This window comes from Gymnoscopelus braueri (genome assembly GCF_963280865.1).
Source record: "Gymnoscopelus braueri genome assembly, chromosome: 14".
Classification (NCBI taxonomy): domain Eukaryota; kingdom Metazoa; phylum Chordata; class Actinopteri; order Myctophiformes; family Myctophidae; genus Gymnoscopelus; species Gymnoscopelus braueri.
In genome coordinates, this window is record NC_137619.1 from 47710426 (window position 1) to 47736126 (window position 25701).

Here is a 25701-nt window from a genome sequence, read left to right on the forward strand (position 1 = left end):
AATAAAAAAGTTAAAATATGGAGATAAGAGGTTCCTGCCCGACAGCAACAATATAATAAGTAAAAGTCCTGTATTCAAAATGTTACTTGAGTAAAAGAAGTAGAAACAAAACGTATTGGCATCAGAGTATAGCTAGAGTACCAAAGTAAAAGTACTAGAATCTGTCGAAATTTATATCGAAATTAGCCGATCTACAAGCTTGGCCACAGGTTGTCCACTTCTGCTAGATCTGCTATTTTCAAACAGCCAAAGTAAAAAATAGAGCTTATTGTATGTTTTGTAATAATAATCAAATGATAATCAAAATCTACAAAGTAACTTGTAACTAAAGTTTTTGAATAATTGTAGTTGAGAAAGAAGTACAACATTTGCCTCTGAGATGTAGTGGAGAAGAAGTATAAAGTATTGAGAAACGGAAATACTCAAGTAAAGTGAAAGTACCTCAAACTTGAGTATAATGTACTTATAGTTACTTTCTGCCACTGCCAATAGAATACATCTGTTAGGACCAACAGTTAAATGGCTTGATTTGAAATTATAGTTAATGAAAAATAATAAAAAATAAAATAATGTAAATTAGCCCTTCCATAAATACATATTTGTTGTCTTTGTTGAAAATGAACATTTTAATTTAAAACTGAGGATTTAATGAGTCTAATCAGTGTGATTGACAGGAGAGATGATCAGAGGAGCAGAGTTTTTACCACTTTCATTGTTACATAATTGTGGACAGAAGTATGGATAGAGTTTCTCAGTGAAGGTGCAGCCATTGAAAGAGTAGAGATGAACTCTGGTCTCCAAATCATAAAAGGAGACCACACCCTCCTCATAATCAACAAACACTCCCACTTTCTGGACCTTCTCTCTTACAGGGAGGAGGCCAGGAGGGCTAGCATTATTCCAGTACTCATTTCCATTCTCCAACCCTATAGTCCAGTAACCATTGCCAGGGCTCATTGTGCCCAGTCAGTCTTCCCTTTAACCTGAACCTCATAGTAAAACCTTCCTGAGGAGAAGCTTTGTTTTCCTAAGACACAAGGACCTAGAGAGAATCTCTCTTTGTTATCTGGGAGATCCTTTTTAATGCCTCCATCCTTCACTTGTTTTCCATCGTCAGACAGGATGAGATGGGGTTGTGCTGTATCAGGGTCCAGAGTTACATCCATTGCATATTGCTGGATCCTCCTCAGCTCAACATCACACAGCTTCTCTATCTCTTGACTGAGTGTCTTCTCCAGCTGAGCAACAGCTGTCCTCACAGTCCCCACGTATGAAGAATCTTGGACTTGGACTTTTGTCCAGTCCTTGGTGGGTGGAGGGGTATTGATGGATGGGATGTTCTGGAGGAGGTGGAGGTGGTCTTCAGTGTGCGAGAGCTGCTTCAGCTCAGAGCCTCTCTTCTTTAACTCTGTGATTTCCTGTTGTAGATCTCTGATGAATCCTTCAGCCTGTTTCTCTGTTGTTTTCTGCTTCTCTTCAATCACATCAATGACCTCAGCCTGGCTTCTCTCAACACAGCTCATCAGAGCAGTGAAGACCTGCACACTGTCTGCTATCTCTCTGTCTGCATATTTCTTGCTGAGCTGTACTGAGTGTTTGACCTCCTGAATCTTCACTTGTCTCTCCTGGATCATCTGCTGAACTTCAGCCTCTGTCTTTCCCAGCTCAGCCTTCTTCCCTTCATATGCCTCTTCCAGAGATACAATTTGATGTAACTTGTGGTCTGACTCGGTGCAGAACTGACAAACACACATGTGGTCAGTCTTACAGAACAGTTCCAGAGGTCCGTCATGTTTCTTACACAGAATGTCTTCCAGGTTCTTCACAGGGTTGATTAGTTTGTGTCGTTTTAACGGTGTGACTCTGTGGTGAGGCTCTAGGTGAGTGTCACAGTAGGAGGTGAGGAGCCAGACACACCAGGCAGGACTTCAGGGCTTTGAGCTTGGTCTCGATACAGATGTCACAGGAGACTTCATCTCGTTCAGCAGGTTCCTGGTTTGGGGTGGAATTATTTGTCAGATCTTGTGTCTTCCTGAACTGATCAGCCATCTCAGAGAGGACTTTATTAACAGAGAACTTTGGTCTCTTATCGAAGGTTTCGTTGCATAGTGGACACTGACACACACCACTAGTGTCCCAGTAATGTGTGATACAGCTTTTACAGTAGTTGTGTCCACATGGAGTGCTGATTGGATCAGTGAACACCTCCAGACAGATGGAACACAGGAACTGCTCTTCAGACAGGAGACTGCTGGCACACGCCATTTCTATACACTGAAAATAAACATGGGGAATAAAATGTAATTCTTGAATGCTGCTACTCACAACTTAATAGTTATTAATCTGATCTGGATCATCATATTAGAATACAGCTCAATAATGTTGCCACATACTGTTAAGGAAGCCTGCCGTTTTACCAACTGAACAATACAGGATTTCCAGGAAAACGAAACTAAGGGAAGATCATGTCTGGATACAGTTTAATATGCCTTTGTTCTCTGTTACAGAATAATAAATCCTTATCTCATGTACTCACCTGTCTTTACGTTCTCAATATTTCAGCAAAATTCCTGTTGAACTGAAGGTTTTTTTGTAGAGAGCGTGTGTGTGTGTGTGTGTGTGTATGCTGACACCACTACATGAACACTTTAACTTTCACTGTAGATTGCGTCACTGACTGAGAGGCTGCTCTGTTGCTGCTGTTAACCCTTCACAACCTCTACTCTTCTCTGTTCTTCATCTGTTTCTTAAAACAAATGACATGGTATTTTTTTCTTTATTGAAAAAAATGTTTTTATTGTCATACCGATAAGTAGGAACTACAGATGGGTGGTCAGATGGGTGGGCCACAAATGCTTTTGAGATGTGGTCCCTGATCCAGAAAAGGTTGACAACCACTGGTTTAGGGTTATAACCTCTATTGAGCACACCAGACACTTTGAACCTGCCTATCACTGATTTGAGCTGACATACAGTAGGGCATGTCCAGTCCATATTATGGCCATTATGGCCGATCTGTGCTGGCATTATTTATTTATTACATTATTTATTTTTGGGGGACATTTTTAAACCTTTATTTTTTGATAGATTCAGGACATATGAAGTAGGGGAACGCCATACTGTACAGCAGGCTACCTACCAGGCTTTTTTTCACCCCTTGTTTTCTCCCAATTTAGTCCTTATAATCCGATTAAAGGTATAGTGTAAGTGATATTTTATGGTTAAAACAAAAACAGAAAATACATTTTTGGTGTTGTGAACTTCATCCAATCAGGAGAGAGTACCCATTTATCAGCCACTTGTGTTCGTATACAGTAGATGCTCGTCCAATCAGGATGTGGATTCGAACCCCTAGACCAGTGATACTCAAACTCAAGCCCGCGGGCCACTTCCGGCCCGCGGCACAATATTGAGTGGCCCACCAATCAATCAATCAATACAAAAATTATATATATGTGTATGTGTGTGTGTGTGTGTGTGTGTGTGTGTGTGTGTGTGTGGTTTTGGAAATATTTAACTTTAAGCGCCCAATGCATTGTCAATGCGGCAATGGACATTTAAAGGGAAACAAGTACAAACTTTGGCAGGCTACTAATCCTACATACTTACACCTAGTAACCCCATTCATACTTTAAAACGTTCATCTTACAGTGGACATGTTTGCCTGAAAATGAATCTTTGAAATGTTTCATAGTTTTAGAAATATACTCCTTTAAAAGTTCAGAAATGTATGATGGAGGTCGATGGAGGATTTTGGCACCTAAAAAAACCCTTAAAAAAAACGTTCAACTAGAAACTCCATTCACAATTTAAAAATTCCTCCTTACTGTGGACATGCATGCTTGAGATTTTTTCTTTGAAATCGTTTGTAGTTTTGGAAATATTTAACTTTAAGCGCCCAATGCATTGTCAATGGCAATGGCCACTTAAAGGACAAAAAAGTTAGTAGATCCATGGGAGCCAGAATGCAGATGCTGGGTATCCTTTGTTAGGATTCGATCCCATGACCTTGTGGTCTGAAGTCAAGAGCTCTTCCAACTGAGCTATTTAAGCACACTAATCCGTGTATATGAAATTGTATGAACGTGATGGGTCATGACTGAGGATGAATTATTAAGCATTACAGTCAATTATTCAAATTTTTATTGCAGTGGTTGTCAAAGTGGAGTCCGAGGACCCCCTGAGGGGGTGCCAAGGGGTCCCTAGCAAAGTGTTTAACCACTTTAACCCTATTTTATACTTTGGCTATTCGAAAATAACTGGCTAACTGGCTATTCTACTTTGGCTATTCGAAAGGAACAACAGTTAAATGGCTTGATTTGAAATGACAGTTAATGACAAATAAACATGTAAATTAGCCCTTCCATTTACACATTGTCTTTGTTGAAAATGAACATTTTCATGTAAAACTGAGGATTTAATTAGTCTAATCAGTGTGAATGACAGGAGAGATGATCAGAGGAGCAGTTTTTACCACTATCATTGAGACCTGGACTGAAGTATGGACAGCCAGTGAAAGAGTAGAGATGAACTCTGGTCTCCACATCATAAAAGGAGACCAGTTCCTCCTCATAATCTACAAACACAACCACTTTCTGGCGCTCCTCTCTTACAGACAGGACGGTCAGCAGCCGTGTACTCATTTCCATTCCTCAACCATATAGACCAGTAACCATATTCAGGGCTCAGTGTGATTCCCCCTTTGTTGTTGATGGACTCTCTGGCCACTCCTAATTCCCACTCAGTCTTCCCTTTAAACCTGAACCTCATAGCAAAACCTTCCTGAGGAGAAGCGTGGTTTTCCTAAGAGAGAGACACATAGTGTGAATCTCTGTCTCTCTCTTAGTTGTCTGGGAGATTCTTCTTTACGTCTCCATCATTCACTTGTTTTCCATCCTTAGACAAGATGGAAAACAAGTGAATGATGGAGACGTAAAGAAGAATCTCCCAGACAACAAAGAGAGATTCTCTGAAAAATACTGCCTATCTAACTGATGGACATTGATGTTTGTCCAGTCCTTGGTGGGTGGAGGGGTGTTGATGGTTGTGAAGTTCTGGAGGAGGTGGAGGTGGTCAGTGTGTGAGAGATGCTTCAGCTCAGAGCCTCTCTTCTTTAACTCAGTGATTTCCTGTTGCAGATCTTTAATGAAGCCCTTTTCTCCGTTTTTGTTAATTGATAACAAATTAAGTAAATTGAATCCAATTTAACTTCTATTTCATGTATTTATTGTAACAAACAAACAATCAATTAAATACAAAAACAGATAGCTGTACTGTGAACTATTTAGGCAATGAAAAGTATTATAATAACAATGTATATTTTAACCACTTGAACTCCTGCATCCATATTCTAGGGGGAACATTCACCCAAAATAGCCGATCTACAAACTCACAAGGCGTTGTTTGCAACGTGTTGTGAGCTTGTAGATAGGCAGTATTTTTGCCAAGATATTTAGTGTAGAGGGGAAAAAAGCAGTCCAAGTAAAGTTGCAACTCAGATCCGTTTTACTCAGAATAGAGGGTTTAATGACAGTATATTATTACTTTCTATAAACATTTTGAACACCACAAATCTTCTATATGGCACAAACAATTTTCAGATGGGGGTCCGCAGCCAAATATACATTAATTTAGGGGTCCATGACATGAAAAAGCTTCAGAACCACTGATCTAGAATCTAGGTGAAAGCAATGTTAATGTAGATATAAAACACTGCTGACCTCTGCTGGTGACACATCAGCATTTCAATACAAACGCTGATGACAAAAAAAAAGAATACAATAAAATACACATTTAAAAGGTTGTAGCAAATTGTGTATTTTTTTTAATTATTTTTCATTATAAAAGTTGAAAACAGTTCAATTTCAAATTTGACTAAATAACCCAAAACATCACAAATGACACAGCATTCATTTTCAGAGTAGAAACAGTACTATTCTCTGATTCCTCAGTTTGTGATTGGTCAAAAAGGAGGAGATAAAGTACCTCATGGAAGGTTCACAGTTAAGCCGCTATCAGTAGTAATCATTAGTCTTTCCTCTTTGTTACTTTCCACCCCTGGGTTTAACCACAGAACACATCCTGTTTATGCTAACAATTTACTTTGATATAATGTTGTTTAAACAGATGCTAGGTTCATTGTTTACCTGGTATCTTCTAGTTTCGATGCACATATTGTTAGATAAGTTGTTTAGACAGATGCTAGGTTCTTGGTTTACCTGGTATCCTAGTTTCTTGAGGCACAACACTCTTTCTCTGCATTCTATGTACAGTATGTGATAGTTTAAATTGCTTATTGAGCGCCTGCTAAATGCCTAAATTGTAAATTGTACTTCATTTACTGACTGTGGAATGATTAGCAGGCTGAGGTCCCGCCTCCTGTGCGCTAACCAGCGAATGAGTTTGGAGGAAATCCTTTCACACCCAAACCTGTCACCTGTAGAGAAAACACACGCATGTCAGTAACACATTTGGAATATTTATTTATTCAATTATTTTGTTTATGTGGATTATTATCCACATAAACAGAAGGACATACAGAAAGGACAAACAGAAAGGACATAAACACTGCCAATGCAGTCAGACAATAGGCAGTTACAAAGTGCCTAGACAGCAGGACTTCAGACAGCAGGCATCAATAATGGATAAAGGAAAGAACTCCTCCTCCAATAATAGCTGATAATGAGCAGTACTTGGCTAACTGCTTTTTGGAGAGGCTGGCCATTTGAAAGCCCCTCACAATCAACTTGTGATTGGCTATTTTTTGGTGCATTCAATTCAATTCAATTCAATTCAATCTTTATTTCAGACTCAGGGTCCATACAGCAAAACAGGATGACAATCACACAGTAAAAGCAATAAAATAATAAAATAATAAAAAGAAAAAGAAAACACATAAAAACAGTCCAACTACAGCTGTTCAAAGTCAGTAGAGGCTGTTACGCCAATGTCTCCATATCGTGGAAGAGAACCGAGTAGAACTCTTGACAGGGTTAATTAAAATCTTAATAACATGATTGTCAGACTTTTCAAGACGACATATGAATTTATACATTACATTTCTTAACAGGGCTTGACAGGTAGGTACCCCCAGGTTTACAAACAGCTGGCTGGCACTGTGCCATCTTGGTACTCTCACCAGCAACCGTAGAGCATCATTATATGCAACTTTTAGTTTTCGCATGCTGCTAGCTTTGTAGTTACTCCATAAGTGAGCCGTATACAATGGTGTACAGAAGGCTTTAAAGAGTGATACCTTGACATGTACAGAGCATTTGTGAAATTTCCGCATTAGTATGCTTGCCTGGGCATACAATTTGCATCTTTGTCTATGGATGTCTTTGTCATCAGAGAGATCATCGGATATACAGTGTCCAAGGTACTTAATCTCACTGCACACAAGTAGTATGTTGCTACTGAGAATAAAATTAGGAAATACTGCCTTTTTATCATCTTTACTTCGCACAATCATGATGCTACTCTTCTTTGCATTATACTTAATATTAAAATCAATGCCATACTGGGAGCAAACCCTGAGAAGCTGTTGTAAGCCTGCACTGTACGGGGAAAAGATAATTAAATCATCCGCATACATAAGGTGGTTGACTACAGAGTCACCTATGACACATCCAGTTTTACACTGGTTCAGTTTCCTAGACAGACCATCCATGTATAAATTAAACAATAGAGGAGATAAAATCCCCCCTTGCTTAACACCATTACCAACATAGAAATGTTCGGATACAGTATTTCCCCACTTCACCTGCATAGTCTGATGTGCATACCAAAAGGCTAGTATCCTTATAATGTACTTGGGTACCCCTCTTTGGCACATTTTGTCAAATAATTTGAAATGATTCAACCGGTCAAATGCCCTAGAAGCATCAATAAAACACAGAAACATGGTGGAATTCTGGCTTCTATATTTTGCAATAATGTCCTTTAAAGCAAAAATACACATATCAGTGCCGTGTTTCCTTTTAAAACCAAACTGGTTGTCGGCTGTGGTAATATACCTATCCAGTCTGTCCAACAGGATTTTCTCCAATACTTTGGAGAGAATACTAGCTAAAGCAATGGGTCTGTAATTATCAATGCTATTTATTTTCCCAGCTTTGTCCTTAAAGGATCTACACCATGAATTAAAAAAAAAAAATTGATATTTAATATCATATGGTGTATGTCCCTCAAACCTTTTTCAAAAGGTTTGAGCCTAAATCATCACTCAGATATACTCATCCCAAGTCAATTGTCTCTGGCTTATACAGCACTTTCAGCTGCAATACCAAAACGTCCTCTTGGGCAGGGGGGGGGGGCTACTGAGCAATTCTGTCTGTTTTATTATTAAAAATTATTAAAAAAAAAAAAAAAAAAAGGAAAAATTCTGCATAAAAAGAAGCATCTAAGAAAAATACAAAATCGAAAAAAAAACACTTTGAACATTTTTGAACAATTCCACCAAGTGTTTGAGGTGCCTGTTTCACCCACTTCTGGGGGGGCGGAGCCAAAATCCGAGCCCGAAGTATTTGTTCGTAGACCCCCACTTAGGGGGGGTAGAAAAAGTTTCGGAGCGATTCGGGCACTTTTCATTTAACATTGGGTTTGCCATCAAAAATGTTTGACATCATAAACATTTCCATTCTGAGATCGCCTGTTCAGACACGCCCATTCTGGAAATCCATGAAATGAGAAGGAATGACTGAATTAAAAAAAAAATTTTTTTGGGGTACAAGAGACACTGGGGACCCCAAAAAATACAAAAAAACAAGAAAAAAGTGATTTTCATGGTGTAGACCCTTTAATAACTGGCACAAGTAGTACAGATAACATGGAATCTGGTAAGATACCATGGTTAAGGAAACCAGTAATACATAGAGCAAGCATAGGAGCAAGCTTCAGACTGGCATATTTTAAGTGTTCAGCTGAGATGTGATCCGGGCCACAAGCTTTGTTATTTTCTAGCTTCATTATAGTGTTGTAGACTTCCTCAGCTCTAACTGTCACATTTTCAGTGGGGTCAACCTTCTCCACCAGAAAAGAGTCACTCTTAACACAGTTGAACAACTCATAATAGTGTTGCCGCCACAGTTCTGCAATGTTGCCCGACCCACACACACCTTCAATGGAGGACGGTAAGGGAGTTTTACTACTGTTTAAGGTTTTGACCTCTTGCCAGAAATCAAAACAGCTGTTGTTGCGCAGCTTTCTGGCAAGTGAGTCAGCCCTCATTGTGTCCTAATTTTTTTTTATGAATCGGACAGCATATTTGTATTTGGCGTTGGTGGCCTGTTTCTGTTCAAACACAGACCCCTGTCTTGGCCTACCTGATTCTGACCATACTTTAAAAGCATCTCTAGCAGCAGTATGTAGCTCAGTCACATATTCATTCCAACCAGGTTTTATACTGAACTCCTTTTTCTTACCCTTGTAAAGACCCTTACTTGAGGCATTTAAAATGCTAATGATAACATCATAAGTAGAACATAAATCTCTACCATGATGCACATTTTTACAGTTGATGTCACTGCACTGCATGGCTTCTCTTGGAAGTCTAACAAGAGTCTAATGATTTGTCTGTGAGTGAGGTATAGTGATTAATATCCTTCTCACTTAGCTTAGTCCAATCCAGCCTCCCTGTGTATGTTTTACTGTTATCCACAGCTATAGCTGGGATATTTTCAACATTTAGGGTAATTGTAATCGGGATATGATCTGTGGTGGCCAGATCATAGCAGATAGTTATGTTATCAACAGAAGCATGTGCATCAGCTGTGCCAGAGATGTCCACGAGTCTCTGAGCTCGAGTCCGAGTCAAGTCTCAAGTCTTTGAGGCTCGAGTCGAGTCAAGTCTCAAGTCTTTGAGGGTTGAGTCGAGTCGAGTCCGAGTCAAGTCTCGGGTCTTTGAGGCTCGAGTCGAGTCGAGTCTCAAGTCTTTGAGGCTCGAGTCGAGTCGAGTCTCAAGTCTTTGAGGGTTGAGTCGAGTCGAGTCCGAGTCAAGTCTTTGAGGGTCGAGTCCGAGTCAAGTCTCGAGTCTTTTTAAAGTCTTTTAAAAAAAAAAAAAAAATGGGGGGGGGGGGCATAGATGTAAAAGTATAGACAGGTCATAATAAATCACATTAGATTCACAGATTAGAGATTTTATGTATTTTCCCCACAATTTATTTTCATTCAAATGAAATGTGATTGAACTTGCACTAATAATGACTTTAGTTGATTTTTCACTCTTTAAAATATAGTATTTCTTAATTATTAATAATTACAGCTTGTAGATTGGCTATTTTCATGATTTTTAATTGTTTTTAAATAATAATTAAAAAGGAACATACAAGATTTCCACCCAACAGCGATAATATATAGCCAATATGGTTCTGTATCAGTATATGAGTCAGTTTTTGCAGATTTCATTCTAATTGGCTACTATGCCTGCATATGAATTTCATGGGCCTGGGTAGGTCACCCTGGCTTGGCGGAGATATGCCCTGTTGCGCACACTCGACTCCGCACAGCAGTCCAACAGCAGAGCAGGTGAAAGCAATTCACTTAAATGAGGGCTGTGTTGCGCACCAAAAAACTGTCTAAATGTGGATCCCCAGTTCAAATATGATTCTTTTGGGGGGTCACGGCCTGAAAAGGTTTGAGAACCACAGCTTTTATGCAGTGAACATTACATGAGCGTAGCGTTTACCGTGGTGAAGTGTTGAATATTCACCCAGCTGGGTTTAACGAAATGAAAATCCGATGTTTCCTAAACGTGCTGTCACAGATGATCCGACCATCTTATAAAAAATGTAAGCATATGCCAAGATAACTGAGGTTATATAGCTGATTCTGAGCTAAACATTTTTGTTTAATTTCGACGTTTTTATATTTAAACTTTATGATGAAAGGCCGCGGCGGCCACACACATAGCAGCTGTTGCGCTCGCCTCTCCATTTTTACGTTAATGAGCAGCACGAAACAGCTTGACTGAAGCCGGCTCCGCGCAGCAGTTTTTTGGGCATTTCATTCATTTATTTGTCCAAAAAATAAACATAAAATAAAGATTGTCCACGAGTCTTTGAGGCTCGAGTCGAGTCAAGTCTCAAGGCTTTGAGGCTCGAGTCGAGTCAAGTCTCAAGTCTTTGAGGGGCGAGTCAGAGTCGAGTCGAGAGTCTCGTTTTTGGCCACTCGAGTGCGACTCGAGTCCGAGTCCCTAACTCGAGTCCCCATCTCTGAGCTGTGCATATACAGTGGTCGAGCCATGACACTGTATGCCATGCTTCACTAATATATGTATAGCTTTTCTCAGGTAATAGTGATTTACTTGTCAATATAAGATTATTATCATTACAATATTGCAGTAAACATTTTCCAAACAGAGATTTGTCATCCGATATATCAGCATTCAGGTCACCAACGACATAGACACAGGTTGTGGCATTGTCCTTGATGAATGCATTAATAAATGCCAATCTATTGCGATATTCGTCTTCATTTTGATACGATTCATAAGGTGTGTATATATTTACAATAATAAATGACCTATTTTCATACTTGATCTCTATACCAATGGCCCAGTTTACCTCTAGTCTAATCACTGTAACCAGAGGATCATATTTACTGTTCCAGAGAATCGCCACACCACCTGGTATTCTACCATGTGCTATTCTATCACAGAGGTCAGTAGTAGACTCTCCAACTCCATGAAAGTTAGCATGCAGTGAATTCAGCCTTTCTAGGTCTTGTTTAGGTAACCATGTCTCTTGTAAGCACAGAATGTCACATTCCTCCAATAGTTTGTCCACAACCAGCCGCCTCGCTTTGTCACCAGCACTGTGCCCCACACGTAGGCCCTGTGTGTTATAAGACACCACCCGCATCATACTGTTTATGTACTACGGGCATTTTCATCCGTAGATGACTGATCCCCGTGTTGTACAGGAGCGATCACTTTATTTATATTATTCGTTGCAGTGTTTTCACCTATAAGCGACCCACTGGTAGCTGGCCGTCTTGGCTCATAATATCGTCTCACATAGATGCCTGCTGGCCACAGTTCTGGGTCATACATTTCAGCCACTTCATTACATTCAGCAGTGATGTGAAATGAGCTGAATCTACTCTGATGATGCGACTCAATCTTCCGACAAGTAACTGTTCGGTTAAGTTTCTCTTTCAGATACACAGCTAGCATGTTAGCTTCCAGTTGTGGGGCGAACTTAGTTGCAAACACACTCACCATCTTCGTGTTTATGACATGTATGTCAGAACTCACAGGGCCAGTTCCAACAATACCTGGCGTCTTCTTCCTCTCCCGTTTCTGTGGTGCTTGTATTCCACGTTGCCGTGCAGCTGTCGTTTGCTCTGGTGTCGCCTTGTTGCGTCGGTGTCCTGCCTTTACGACCCGGGACCATAGGGGAGACTTAGGTGCCTGTGGTGTGGACACAACTCCCACTACGCTGCTGGAGCCTCCTTCAGCCACTGTTACCTCCTGGTCGGCGTTCTCAGCTGCTGGCCTCGCTCTCTTGCATGGCCTCACATACCCAGCCCCTGGGTCCACGCTGGTCTGTCCACGGGGCCTCTCGATTGCAGACACTCGGTCATCGATGGCCATGGTTGTCGCCCGTAGCCCCTCACAGGCATCTGTTTGAGCTTCGAGCGTTTTTTTCACACAGCACATATCTTTATTCAGCTGTTCCATCCGCCCCAGCAATGCTGAAACATCAATGTGGTCATATGATACTGGTGGGAGTTCATCCAAGTAGTGGGATACGAATCTTGGTATATTCTCCCCACATTCATTTAGCACCTTCAAGCATGTTTTTATGTTGTTAGCATCCTTCTGTGCTCCTTTGTGAGCAACACAGCGCTGCACCGTTTGAGGACACATCTCAAACAGTAGTTTCTTCGAGGCTTCGATCCACTCCGAGTTGAAGTTATTTGAGGCCAGCAAGACAATGTCATCATGATTCAAAGTTTTCATTTTGATGACAAGGAAGTTCAATAGTTCATCTTCCACAATCACCTTATTATCTGTCGTGCGGTAAACTTCAGGCTTAGTACGGCCGGAGAAGCTGCCGGCTGCTGCCGCCATCATGCAGTATACAGGTCCCGTAGAGAGTTCAGGGCTCTTGTATGGAGTGTTCCCTGCTCTTGCGGTCTCTAGAAGTCCCTAATCCAACCCGGATCCTGGCTAAAAACGAGCCACACCGAGCTAGGAAAAGATTGTTCTTGTATGACCGAGGAGGTTTATTCTTCCTTCACAGCAGCAAGTAGTTTGTTCTACAAGCAGCCAAACATGTCTGGACTGATCCCGTAGAGAGTTCAGGGCTCTTGGATGGAGTGTTCCCTGCTCTTGCGGTCTATAGAAGCCCCTATTCCACCCGGATCCTGGCTAAAGACGAGCCACACCGAGCTATGAAAAGTTTGTCTACAAAAAAACAAACATTTCTCTATGTATGACTGAGAAGGTGTATTCTTCCTCCATAGCAGCACTCTATTACTATGTGAAGGTGTATTCTTCGTCTAATAATAATAATAATGACGTCTAATAAAATGAAATACAATTTTAAAAAAAATCCATCACTGTAGGCTATACTTAAAAAACATTTTACAAATATTTTATTGTTTAACATTTGGGAAAATAAATAGCCAATTTAACACCGAGGTTCCCACACTTCCTTGGTGGTGCCCACCTATCCTGTTACCAAACCAAGTACCACATCGTATGAATATGATAGATAGTTTTGACTCAGCATCAGGACCACAAATAAAAAGTCACTCGCACAGATGCGTTAAGACCATCGATGTAATGGGGAGGGGGGTGCATGACACCAGAGCACAACTAACAAACCTAACTTCTAAATGTCTTATACCAACACCAACCCGAATGTTTTTCTAATTGTAAACTGATCTCTAAAGATATATTCTTTTCAACCATAAAACAGAATTTTCTCTTTCTCTCTCACAACTTCTATTTATCATGTTCTACTACACTTGTGGGAACATTTGGTCCTCATAAATATAGTCACAACAAATACACACACCTTAAACACGCAGCCAGCCTGTGGTTGTTGGTTTTTCTCCTCGGGAGTGAGGCCCAGGGAGCCAGAGGTCACATAGAGGTCACTGTAGGACGCACCTCCAAAACAACAGGAAGTGGTCTTCGTTACAGGAAGCAGGACTGTACTGAGACGCACACCTGGGCGCACGCGCACACACACACACACACACACACACACACACACACACACACACACACACACACACACACACACACACACACACACACACACACACACACACACACACACACACACACACACACACACAATAATGAAAAGAGAGGGGGTAATCAGAGTAGATCATGCACCAATGGATGCTTGTAGATCTGCAATTTTTGACACATTTGGAAAAGTCTGGGGGGGGGGGGAAACGGTGAAGAATTGGGAATAATTTTACACACACACACATCTGTCCCTGGCACGAAATGCTTTTAGATGGGGGTCCGCCGCCAAATACATATCAATTTGTGGGTCCTTGACATGAACATGTCTGAGAACCACTAGTATAGAGTAAGGTTGTTCGAACAAGGTTCGAAACATTTGAAAAAAAATCAAGAATGAAGATTTTGTGTATTTATTCTCAAAGGACCCCAATGGAAACACGCCATATAGGCCCTATTGTCTAGGCTCTTTTCGTTCAGTTTCGTTCCCATCAAGTGGATCTAAATAATCTCTGCTTCTTAAAAAAGATCTATTGGTAGTAAGTAAGAAACAAAGGTTTCGCCATCTGTTTTGGCGCATTTTGTTTTTAATCAGTGTTTAAAAGTCGGTACTATTTTCTTAGCAGCGTAGTAATACTTTCAAAGGGGTGGTGCGGTTTTTGGCACGTGATTCCCGTTACAGCCAATGGGGTTGCCTCGTTACTCTCACCATTTCCTGCAACAACAGCCATGGCAACGATAACGTCCGACGAAAAGAACTCAAAACAAAGAAAATATCCTTCAAAAGCACGTCAAAAGGACTCGAACCGATGCTATATGAATCTTATGTCTGTCCAGAAAGAAGAGGTTCAGGAATTTACACGGACAAGATGGGATATAACTACAACTAGCCATGGATACACGACGGTCGTCTGTCCCGACCGAACTTCAACCAGGTGTTTGCACTTTTCCATTTACGGCCCGTACATCTACATAAACGTTCAGATTTCAAATATAAAGTGCTTACCGCATGGCCACTAATGTCACAATTCTGTAGGGTCCCGCAGAAGTACCTGTATATTCCGTATTGTTCAATAAAGAGTATTCTTAACCGATCGGTGGCCATTTTCTCATTGATTTATAATGTATCAGAGTGCAATACACCTCCCATCCGATAGGGTCGCGTGGTTGAAAGGATATGGTGAAAATGGCCACCGATCGGATTAACATGCTTTTTATTGAACAATACGGAAGATATAGGTACTTCTCTGGGCCCGTACATAATTGTAACATCCATGGCCATAGGTAAGCATTTTAAATCTGAAATATGAACGTTTATGTAGATGTACGGGCCGTTAATGGAGAAAGTGCAAACACATGGTTGAATGTTTCAGGGCTACTACAGAATGTGTGTCAACGTTACTTATAAACGTCAACATTGTGTGGATATGGGTTCTTACAAGCCTCCTGAGGACGCTGGGTTTCACGCAACATTCTACCAGCGTGTTATTGACAAAAATACATTAATGTGATTAATGTGAGAGGAAAACGGCAGAAGGATCAACTCTCTCAAACAGAAACGTCAGCAGGTGAGCCACACACACGGGGGGGGGGTACTCGCATTTTAACATGAGAGACTGAAATAATTTATTGTGTTATCAGATAAAAACATCTATTGAAAATAGCAGATCTACAAGCTCACAACGCATCACAACGCGTTGTAAGCTTGTAGATCTGCTATTTTCAATAGATTTATTTGGGGGGAGACACATTTTAACATGAGACTGAAATCATTTTTTATGTTATCACATGAAAAAAATCAATTGAAAATTGCATATCTATAAGCTCAAAACACATCACGTTGTGAAAGTAAAACTAACTCAAAATTCTACTTTGAGTACAGTAGCCTACTTTAGTAAATGTACTTAGTTACTTTACACCACTGAAAGTACAGGTACTAAAAAAACCTACAGTACTCAAGTAATTGTCCTTTGTTGCTGTCCACCACTGCATCTCACCAGTGCTGATAAAGCCCATAAGCTAATAGGCAATATGGCCAAGTAAGAGATTGTAAACAAAACATGCGTGTCAATATTGGACTGTCAAATATTGATTTGTCATTTTATGATTGTATGGGTGCTATTACTGTATTTTAAACATTCCCGTGTCATTTCATCCATGTTCCATCTCTGTGATAACTCAGACATCTTTACATCGTTAACAGCTAATACACCAGATGTTGTGATTGATAAAGAGTCCAGGGAAGTGTCTGTATTAGATAGCCTGCACCTTTGACTTTAGCCTAGAGGAAGCCTTTATGACCAAGATCATTAAATAACAACCACTCCTACATACCATCTCAGAGCTGGGCTATTAGGTGCAGACTATTTGTTTTTATATTTGGCAGCCTATAGGACATACCCACATACTGGCTGTTAGAGGGTTTCAACAACTTGGGATGCCCAAAAAGAAGGCAAAAAGGTTGGCAAAGTATTGTGCTGTCTCTGTTGTAATTGGCAGCCGCCATACATGGCGGAGACGGTGTTACTTATACCCATAGAGTACTGAGTGACATGCCTATTGTATCATGAAAACATATTCCAGGATTATGTGAATGTAACCTTACTGCACCTATAATATATGTGTCCCTGTATGTTTCTCCTTTATGTGGACATAAATAAATGGTTAAAATGTGTGTGTGTGTGTGTGTGTGTGTGTGTGTGTGTGTGTGTGTGTGTGTGTGTGTGTGTGTGTGTGTGTGTGTGTGTGTGTGTGTGTGTGTGTGTGTGTGTGTGTGTGTGTGTGTGTGTGTGGAAATGAACCACCCTTCGCTGACCGCTACGAGATCTTCTGTGAGAGAGTCATCCGCCATGGCTTATAGTTGACCAAGAGGTGCTGAAAATAAACCAGCTACGAAGGATGTTCGTAAACACAGTGAAGAAGCATGAGGACCTTGATGCTTCAAACTACAGGTAACTCAAATACCATGTGTGTCTTTGACAGTTCTGGGAAACAAAACAAAAACCTTTATGCTGAAAAGTATATTATAGATGTATTCCCTCACAAAAGAGTATATTTAAACTAAATTGGCTATCATTGTGAATACATCTTTACTTACACACTTGTGCTCATCTTTCCCTAACATTTTATGTTGCAGGCAGGATAAATTGAAGTGGAGGTTGACCCCTGATTTCCCCCAGCTGGTTTTTCACTGCCCTACCAAGTGCAACATCTCTGAACATACATACATGTCCTTCCTAGGTATTTTAGGAAAAAGGTTTGGTGATGCTGCAAGACATACGCATTGAGTCAAGTTGGTGCCCCAAATCTATTAATGGTGTGATCAGTGGTCATCCAGAGGAGATGCAGTCTGCACTTTAATATTTTGTCATATTTGTATACTATTTTGCTGCCGTTGCACTGTCAACCAACATTTCTCTGTTCATACCTGTGAGTGACACAGAAGGCCTGATCTTGTGGGTGGGTGGGAGGGTTGATGTACAAATGACACATGCTGTGACACACTTTGGTATTTTAATAAATATTTTATACCATATGTTGTAATAATTTGGAGCTTTAGTGTATTTATTTTAGTCTAGTCCATTTTTGGCATTATTCCAATCTAGGGGGCTGATTTTCAGCCATTTTGGGCCAAGGAGTGCTGCTTTTTTCCCCTACCTTTCAGTACACAGTAGGTTGTGACATTTTCTATGTATGAAATATAAGCTTTTATCTAAATGTACTATGTGTATGTTTCATTGTGCTGGGCGCCGATCACTTCAGTATAAGCGTTTTCTTTCTACATTTCATGATCAAAATTCAAATATGAGTACACTAAGGCACCAACACTTGTTTCAGGTGTTAGGTACATGTATTTATGACATTTGAGAAAGATTTTGTGTTGCCAAAAACACATTTTACAAGCAAAAACAGCAGCACAAGATTTTCGTTTTTTGGTTATTCACTTTTATACACATTTCTGGCTTGTGAAAAAATACTGCAGGATTTTGTGCGGAGAAATTTTAACCCAAAGTCCACAAGGGTATTGTCTATGCAAAAATGCATTGAAAAAGTAGATCCAAGTCGTGGGAACGAAATTCATTTTCTAGGCACTTTTTGGTGGGTCACCACACGGCCTAATAGGCTTTCTTGGGTTTTAAATCCTCTTAGCCGACCTTGTATTGAACTGTATTTTCCTGTGCTTTTTTTTGCAAACTCAATCAATCAAAAAACTCCAAAAACACTGATGAAGCAGTCCCGTCACAGTGCAGCATATGTACAGGGTGGCCTAGGACAAATTATGACTTGAATAACGAAAAGGTGCAAGGCATGGCATATGACATGGGCATGGTATGGCATGGCAGAATTGCTTGACATATGGAATGGCATGGCATGGCATATGCCATGGTATATGGCATAGCATATGGCATGGCATAATGGCATGTCATGTCATGTTCAGGATCAGGACACTGACCAGTGTTGGGGTCAATGTTCAGAAGCCGTCCTCCGTTGTAGCAGGCCACCCACAGGTTGCCCTTTATGTCCACGCACATTCCATCTGGAATGCCTTCATCATCCTGAAGCTTGTATACCACACGACGCTCACCTGCGCGCGCACACACACACACACACACACACACACACACACACACACACACACACACACACACACACACACACACACACACACACACACACACACACACACACACACACACACACACACACACACACACACACACACACACACACACACACACACACACACACACACAATATTGTTTAGACTGATGGCTCATTGTTTACCTGGTATTCTATAGTTTCAATGTGCAGATTGTTGTTTAGATATAATTTAGACAGATGCTATCATGCTGCGTTCATTGTTTACCTGGTATCCTATAGTTTCAATGTACAGATTGTTATTTAGATAGCATGCTGTTTAGCCAGATGCTAGGTTCATGGTTTACCTGGTATCCTAGTTTCTTGGGGAACTACACAGCTCTCCCTGCATTCTATGTACTGTACTGTATGTGATTATTTACCTTGCTTATTGTAAGTCACTCTGGATAAGAATGTCTGCTAAATACCTAAATTGCAAATTGAAAGGTGTGTGTGTGTGTGTGTGTGTCTTACTCATAGTTCCAGTGTGTATGTCGTAGTGGAAGGCATCTACAGAGAATCTCAGACTGTCAATGTAATAGAATGTAGTGTGGTCTGGAGACCAGTCCAACCCATTAGAAATGGATACCTAGAAACACAACACGACACAACACAACAATTAACATATGTCATATCTCAACATTAGGAGTGAGTCTGCAGTTCTGACTGCAAGGAGTTTGTTCCACAGTTTGGGAGCCAGGAAGGAGAAGAGTCTAAGGACCCATGGAGCGTTGTCCAGGGTGTTTTAGGGCATTGGTTCTCGAAGTGGGATCCGGGGACCCCCAGGGGTCCTTGGGGGGGTACCAGGGGGTTCCCAGCAAAATGTGTTAATATAGCGCCACAATCATTTTAACCACTTTAACCGTATTCTATACTTTGGCTATTCAAAAATAGCAGATATACAAGCTCATAGCGCGGCACAGAGTGCCGCGCTATGAGCTTGTAGATCTGCTATTTTTTTTTAAATCCCTGGCACAAAATACTTTTGAGATGGGGGTCCGCAGCCAAATACATATCATTTTGGGGGTCCTTGACATGAAAAAGTTTGAGAACCACTGTTTTAGGGAAGGTTCAGACACCTTCCCTCATTGAGTATTGTAGTGTTATAGTAGGGTCATAATACAATGACGTCACTAGAATGGTGTTATGCATTATGACTAGAATGGCATTATGCATTATGACGTCACTAAATGGCATTGAAATGACCCAAAAAATGGGAGGAATAATAATAATAATAAATAGTGATCACACTAATGTTATCTACACTACACACTAATGTTATCTTCACTATTTATTATTAAATAGTCACTAATAATAAATAGTGAAGATAACATTAGTGTGATCGCTAAAGCGATCCCACAATGATAAATGAATCACCAGAATGGTCCTTCTCTACAGGAGGAGAGGAGAGGACAGGACAGGAGAGGAGGTGAGAGGAGAAGACAGGACAGGAGCTGAGAGGAGAGTAACTCTGGAGGTGTGTACCTGGTCAAAGTGTTTGACCAATTTGAGGTCAGAGGTCAGGGAGAACAAGGATCCCTGGTTCATCTCCAGGACAGCAGGACTCGACTCTGCGCCCATCGTACCTATAGGCAAGGCACGTTTATTTGTATAGCATATTTCAACAGCAGGGTAGCCTCGATCTCCAGGCTTTTATTGTTTAGTGTTGCTAAAAAATAAAAGCCTGGCCCAGCGCGTCGGTGTACTCGGTATAAGGAAGTGTTTCACTTCCCAACCAACTAGAGTGCAGTGGGCGTCGCTCGTAATGTTGTGTTAACGGGGCGGGGGTTGACGGACAGATCGGTGAACCAATGGGATCAGCCGCAGTCTCTCGCCGGCTCTTTACACCCGCCCCTCTATACACGAAATCAGGAGCGTTGGGGCAGTCTAACAGCAGGGCAATTCAATGTGCTACATATTATAAAAGGACATTTGAATTCAGTAAAAAGAAAGAAAAGAATAAACAAATTGTAAAGTATGGTCCCATTATGTTTTTTAATTGATGATAAAGCTGGGTATGTTTTTGGGCTTGTGGTTGGGGTTCTACCCTCGTTCCCCAATAGCGTTTGTTTCCGGTTCCAGAATCAGGACAGAATCCAAAGGGTGAATATTCGCTGAAATAGTGGCCTTAAAACGGGTCTGTAGCATCCAATTGGTGACGACACAGCTCCCTTTGTCCATATTTATTTTACAGTCTAGACTCTATGGTCTAGGCAAGGGGTCTTCAACCTTTTTCAGGCCAAGGACCCCTTAGGTGAGACAGATGAAGCAGGGACTCCCACTACATATTGTATAAAATGGTGTTGCAGATTTTTCACAGATTTCATTGATAGCTTCATTGACAAGGAGTACACATTGATAGTGAAATGAGCTGGCTTAGACTCTTTGGTGTATGTAGAAATATGATGTTGATCTTTTATAGAGCTAGTACAGAGTCCATCATAAGAGACTCGGTCCGAATAAATAAAAGACGCTTTTTCGCTCCGTGAAACTGATGTGGAAGCTTGCATTGACTCGTTTAAAAAAAAACTGTATTATTCGCATGAAAAAATTGCCCCCGGTGTGTAAGGACCTTTAGATTGGTCAAAATGGCAGGGAAGATTATGGGTTATGTCCACACCCCCATATTACCCCGCAGGTCATTTTTGAACAGTCCACCATTGGGCAGGCTAAGAAAATTGGGTCCCTGCGTGGAGCTATGTTAGGTTAAAGCGCTCATTTGTCCCTCTGTCAATCACACTCATCAATGGACTCCTTGTGGAGGGCAGACAGCGGGGCAGAAGGGTTTGAGGTGGTGCTGAGGTGTTGCTCTTGTTGCACTAGGGTGGCTGGGGTGATATTTTGTGCTGGGGGTGATAAATAGGGAGAAAATAACCCTTGAACCCTTGAACTATCAGTGTTGTGTAAAGTCAAGTTTTTTTTGTTTATTTCAGACATTCACACTGAATACTTAGTAAACTTGACCTTTGGCTCTGTACTTGGTTTGCTCCTTTTTCTCTCTACACCAAACCATCAACCCTACTGTTCCCCTCAGAATAGGGATGCGAGGGTTAAAGTGGTTCATATCAAATTACAAACAATTAAAGAACGTATCGCGCTAAGAATTGCAGGCTCCCCTGCAGTAACTCTGAAGACTCCCCAGGGGCCCTGGTAGCAGTGGTACCTGCGAACAAGCGACCGGCGGGGTCCACCTTCCCATCGTTGAAGCGGTTGGTGGGTTTGTCCTGGTCCACTTCGGCAAACGATGACGTCACACTCTGAGCCGACCAATCGACTGCCACAAAGCTGCGACCCACCCCCGCCACGTAACCGCCCGATCGCCGCGGCAACACACAGCCGACCATGTCACCTGAAGAGAGAGAAAGAGAAAGAGAGACAGAGACAGAGACAGAGACAGAGAGAGAGAGAGAGAGAGAGAGAGAGAGAGAGAGAGAGACATACACAGCCATGCGCTCAGAGGGAGAGAATGAGGTTATCTGTTTTATGTCTGTCTGTCTTTCAGGTTTATTGACTGTGTAAGTGAGGATCTTGTGACATTAGTGACTCCTTGTTAAAACCTCATGTTAAATTTAACAAGCCAACGGCTCTCTCCGTCATAAAATGTAACAGACAATCAATCACAGACAGACACACAATTTGCTGGCTCCTGCTTTAAAACTGCACAGCAGAGATAAAGAATAATAATACTAATAAAACACAAAAGTAAGAATAGTCCCAGCTAGCTAACTTCCTGCTTTTGTGACCCGTTTCTGATTGGCTGACCTGTGTCCATGGACCGTATGCTATTGGCTGCAGAGTTCCAGCGGTGGATCTTCCGCTTTGTGATGTCCACGAAGAGCAGCGATTGGTCGGATTCCTCCCACACTGGCCCCTCCCCTACCTCACAGCTCTCCTTCACCACACACTCCACCTTGACAGAAGACATGCTGTGTGCGTGTGTGTGTTGGGGAAAGAGGGGATTGTAAGCATTAAGCAAGTAGTATGCAATAGAACAGAGGCAAACAGTAAACAAAAAAAACAGCACATAATATAATATCTATACATCTTTTACTCACTTTACCTTATGTATTTACACATTTAAAGTATTAAAGGGATAGTTCACCTCCAAAATGACTTTTTCTATTGATTAGTCACCCCATGGAGACTTGAATTCATGGATATTCTTTTGTTTTTGTCGCATTCCTAAGCCAATAATTTGATGGACGGCAGGCAGCGGTTCCGGTAGGACTCAAAGGAGACTCTTTGTGTCTCCTACCGCAACTGCTGCCGTCAAATTATTCAAATCAAATTATTGGCTTAGGAATGCGACAAAAACAAAAAGATATCCATGAATTCAAGTCTCCATGGGGTGACTAATCGTTAGAAAAAAAGTCATTTTGGGGGTGAACTATCCCTTTAAGTCTCCCCGATTTACCTACCTGCTGATGTCAATTAGAATCGACATGGACACATACTAGTCCAGTTTAATGATACAAGATATTGTGTGTATCTCGACTCGTATATCTTTATAACCATATGATAATAATAACCATATAATGCACACAATTAATGATACAGATCAAGATGTACTGGAGAAGGTGTTAAATTAGGTCTGATTTGAAATCTCATGAACCCATAAAGTGACTATGACAAATGGTTCTCAAAGTGGGGTCCCCAGGGGTCCTTGAGGGGTTCCAGGCGGCGGTCCCCAGCTAAATTAGTTAATATAGCATCACAATGAGCTTAACCACTGTAACCCTATGTAAGCTATTCAAAAATAGCCAATCTACAAGCTTTTGAGGATTAAAAAAAAAACGTGAAAATAATTCAATTTTTTATTATTTAAATTATTATTAAAAACATAATATTAAATCAAATATTAAATAATAAATGACACAAATATTATCTTATGGAGGTGCCCTGGCACAATCTTTTCAGCCAAATACATATTAATTTGGGGTCCTTGACATGAAAAAGGTTTAAGAACCACTGGATTATAAAACCATTTTGGTTTTACAGTCCAACTCCAGTAACATAGTAGGCTAGTTGTAGTCTGAAGCTATTGTTTACCATACTTAAAACATTACCTAACTAGTAAGGACAGTTGAAACTATTGTTTATGTTAGTTATATTGTTGTCAACACTGCTTACATTCAATGCTGAAATGTTATTGAACTTTCACTTGTTGAAATGAGAGAATGGACGTGTGATGTCCTACCTTAACCGCAGATTTCAGGTCAACAGCTAAATATAAGAAGTACCTTGTAAAATAATGAAGAGTCAGTAGCCCATAGCAGTCGCCCTGTTAAACTGTGTAGTCCACTTGATCACGTGATACTACCACGCCCCCGGTTACTTCCCGGTGTTTCACCAAAATTGTTACTCTATCGAATTCCGTGACGCACCTGTGGATAATGAGAATTTGTAGTTTTATTATTATTATAATAATTATGAAAGGAACATTGTCTCACACACAAGGGATTGCCACTCTTTTGATCTAGATTCTGTGGGGATCAAAATGATGCCTCGTCCTCCGGACACATTAGAAATCAGTTGATCCTTCTGAAGAGTCCCGGAATTCCACAAGTCACCGATTTCGGTGTTTTCGTCTACCCCTCTACTCTGGAAACATAGTTCACTGGGTCACAGATTCCAGTTCAACACCGTCAGCAGAAAGCATAAAGAGCAAAGACAGCAGCATTAAGGACTACAGAATGAATAATAAATAAATGCATGTTTATTCTACTACTAATTAACTACTACTAGTTCTATTAAGTTCTTAATAGAAACTGTAGTAGTAGTTGAAACATGCTTTTAACAAGAGAAGTAAAGCAATTAAAAGTTATGGCGGACAGCCTCTTTATTCCCAAGTTAAATACGTTTAGACCCCCCCCCCCTCTCACGCACACGCACAGCTATTTGTTCAACATGAAACGTTGGTTTCATTTCGGACTTCAGTAATGAGACCAAACTGAATGTTAGTAAAGTGTCCCATCTTGTGACAGAACACAGTACTACATGTTCCCGTTCATCCAACATAATTATTCTCAAATAGTAGTGCCTTCATGTCACAGGCTTACACACTAATACACAGCAGTTAAATGTTGACATTGTCATAGGTTTGTTTCAACACATAACTACAGAAAATCACTATAGACTTGTCTCGGCTGGGTCCAAGAGATAAAAATGGGGGTTCATGGCCTAATGCATATCAAACTGCAGGGGTCCTGGGAGGGCTAATATGCATCCATTTGGGGGAAGCACTGAGGTAAATGACTTTTTAGTTACACACGGCCAAGATCAAATGAACAGCCTCCTCTCCAAAAGTTTAACTAAGCTTATACTGTACAGTACACAACCCAAAGTCTGCAAATACTTTGAGTGCTTACAACATCCCCGGGTATGGACTAGTTTATTTAAATAATCAATGAGTGTTTGTGATGAAAAACTGTTGTATTGACATACTGCAACACTTTAGGCGTTGAGATGTGCTCCCCAACACTTGCAATCATTGAATCTAACCAACAGTGATTTGTGTATTATTCATCTTTATTAATCTCACCAGTGTTCATTACAAATATTAGAAGCGTGCAGTAGTTTGTTCATCTCGCACACGTGCATACACCCACCCCCCCCACACACACACACACACACACACACACACACACACACACACACACACTTTACAGAAAGACAAATGTCAATTTGCACATCTGTAACCGAGCTCACAACATTAATTTATCTGGAAATGGAGACCCACTGTACAGTATGTTGTCAACATGAACTGGAATATGTACAGGAGACTTTTATATTGTTAATATAAGCTGGGATATGTACTAGAGACTGTTATGTTTGTTAATATGAACTCATTTTCTATGTGA

General features: G+C 40.8%; 1 protein-coding gene and 1 pseudogene across 3 annotated transcripts; both read right to left on the minus strand.

The window, feature by feature from the left end:
• Window positions 1–506: 506 nt before the first annotated feature.
• LOC308100177 (zinc finger protein RFP-like) lies at window positions 507–2650 on the minus strand (annotated as a pseudogene). The gene is made up of 2 exons (XR_013934987.1): window positions 2537–2650; window positions 507–2274 (listed from the first exon to the last, which is right to left on the minus strand). The product of XR_013934987.1 is annotated as a zinc finger protein RFP-like (transcript).
• A 2580-nt stretch (window positions 2651–5230) lies between these two features.
• Window positions 5231–24136, minus strand: rgn (regucalcin). 2 transcript variants are annotated; one of them, XM_080450489.1, is made up of 8 exons: window positions 24039–24136; window positions 22604–22767; window positions 22005–22190; window positions 20327–20427; window positions 19316–19430; window positions 18657–18788; window positions 14025–14179; window positions 5231–6436 (listed from the first exon to the last, which is right to left on the minus strand). In XM_080450489.1, exons 2-8 carry the CDS (start codon window positions 22764–22766, stop codon window positions 6386–6388), a joined length of 903 nt encoding a protein of 300 aa, XP_080306615.1. In that variant the 5' UTR covers window position 22767; window positions 24039–24136; the 3' UTR covers window positions 5231–6385. The 2 variants fall into 2 exon arrangements, with proteins under 2 accessions (XP_080306615.1, XP_080306616.1); XM_080450490.1 differs by having other exon boundaries at window positions 24082–24119.
• Between the last annotated feature and the right edge of the window lie 1565 nt (window positions 24137–25701).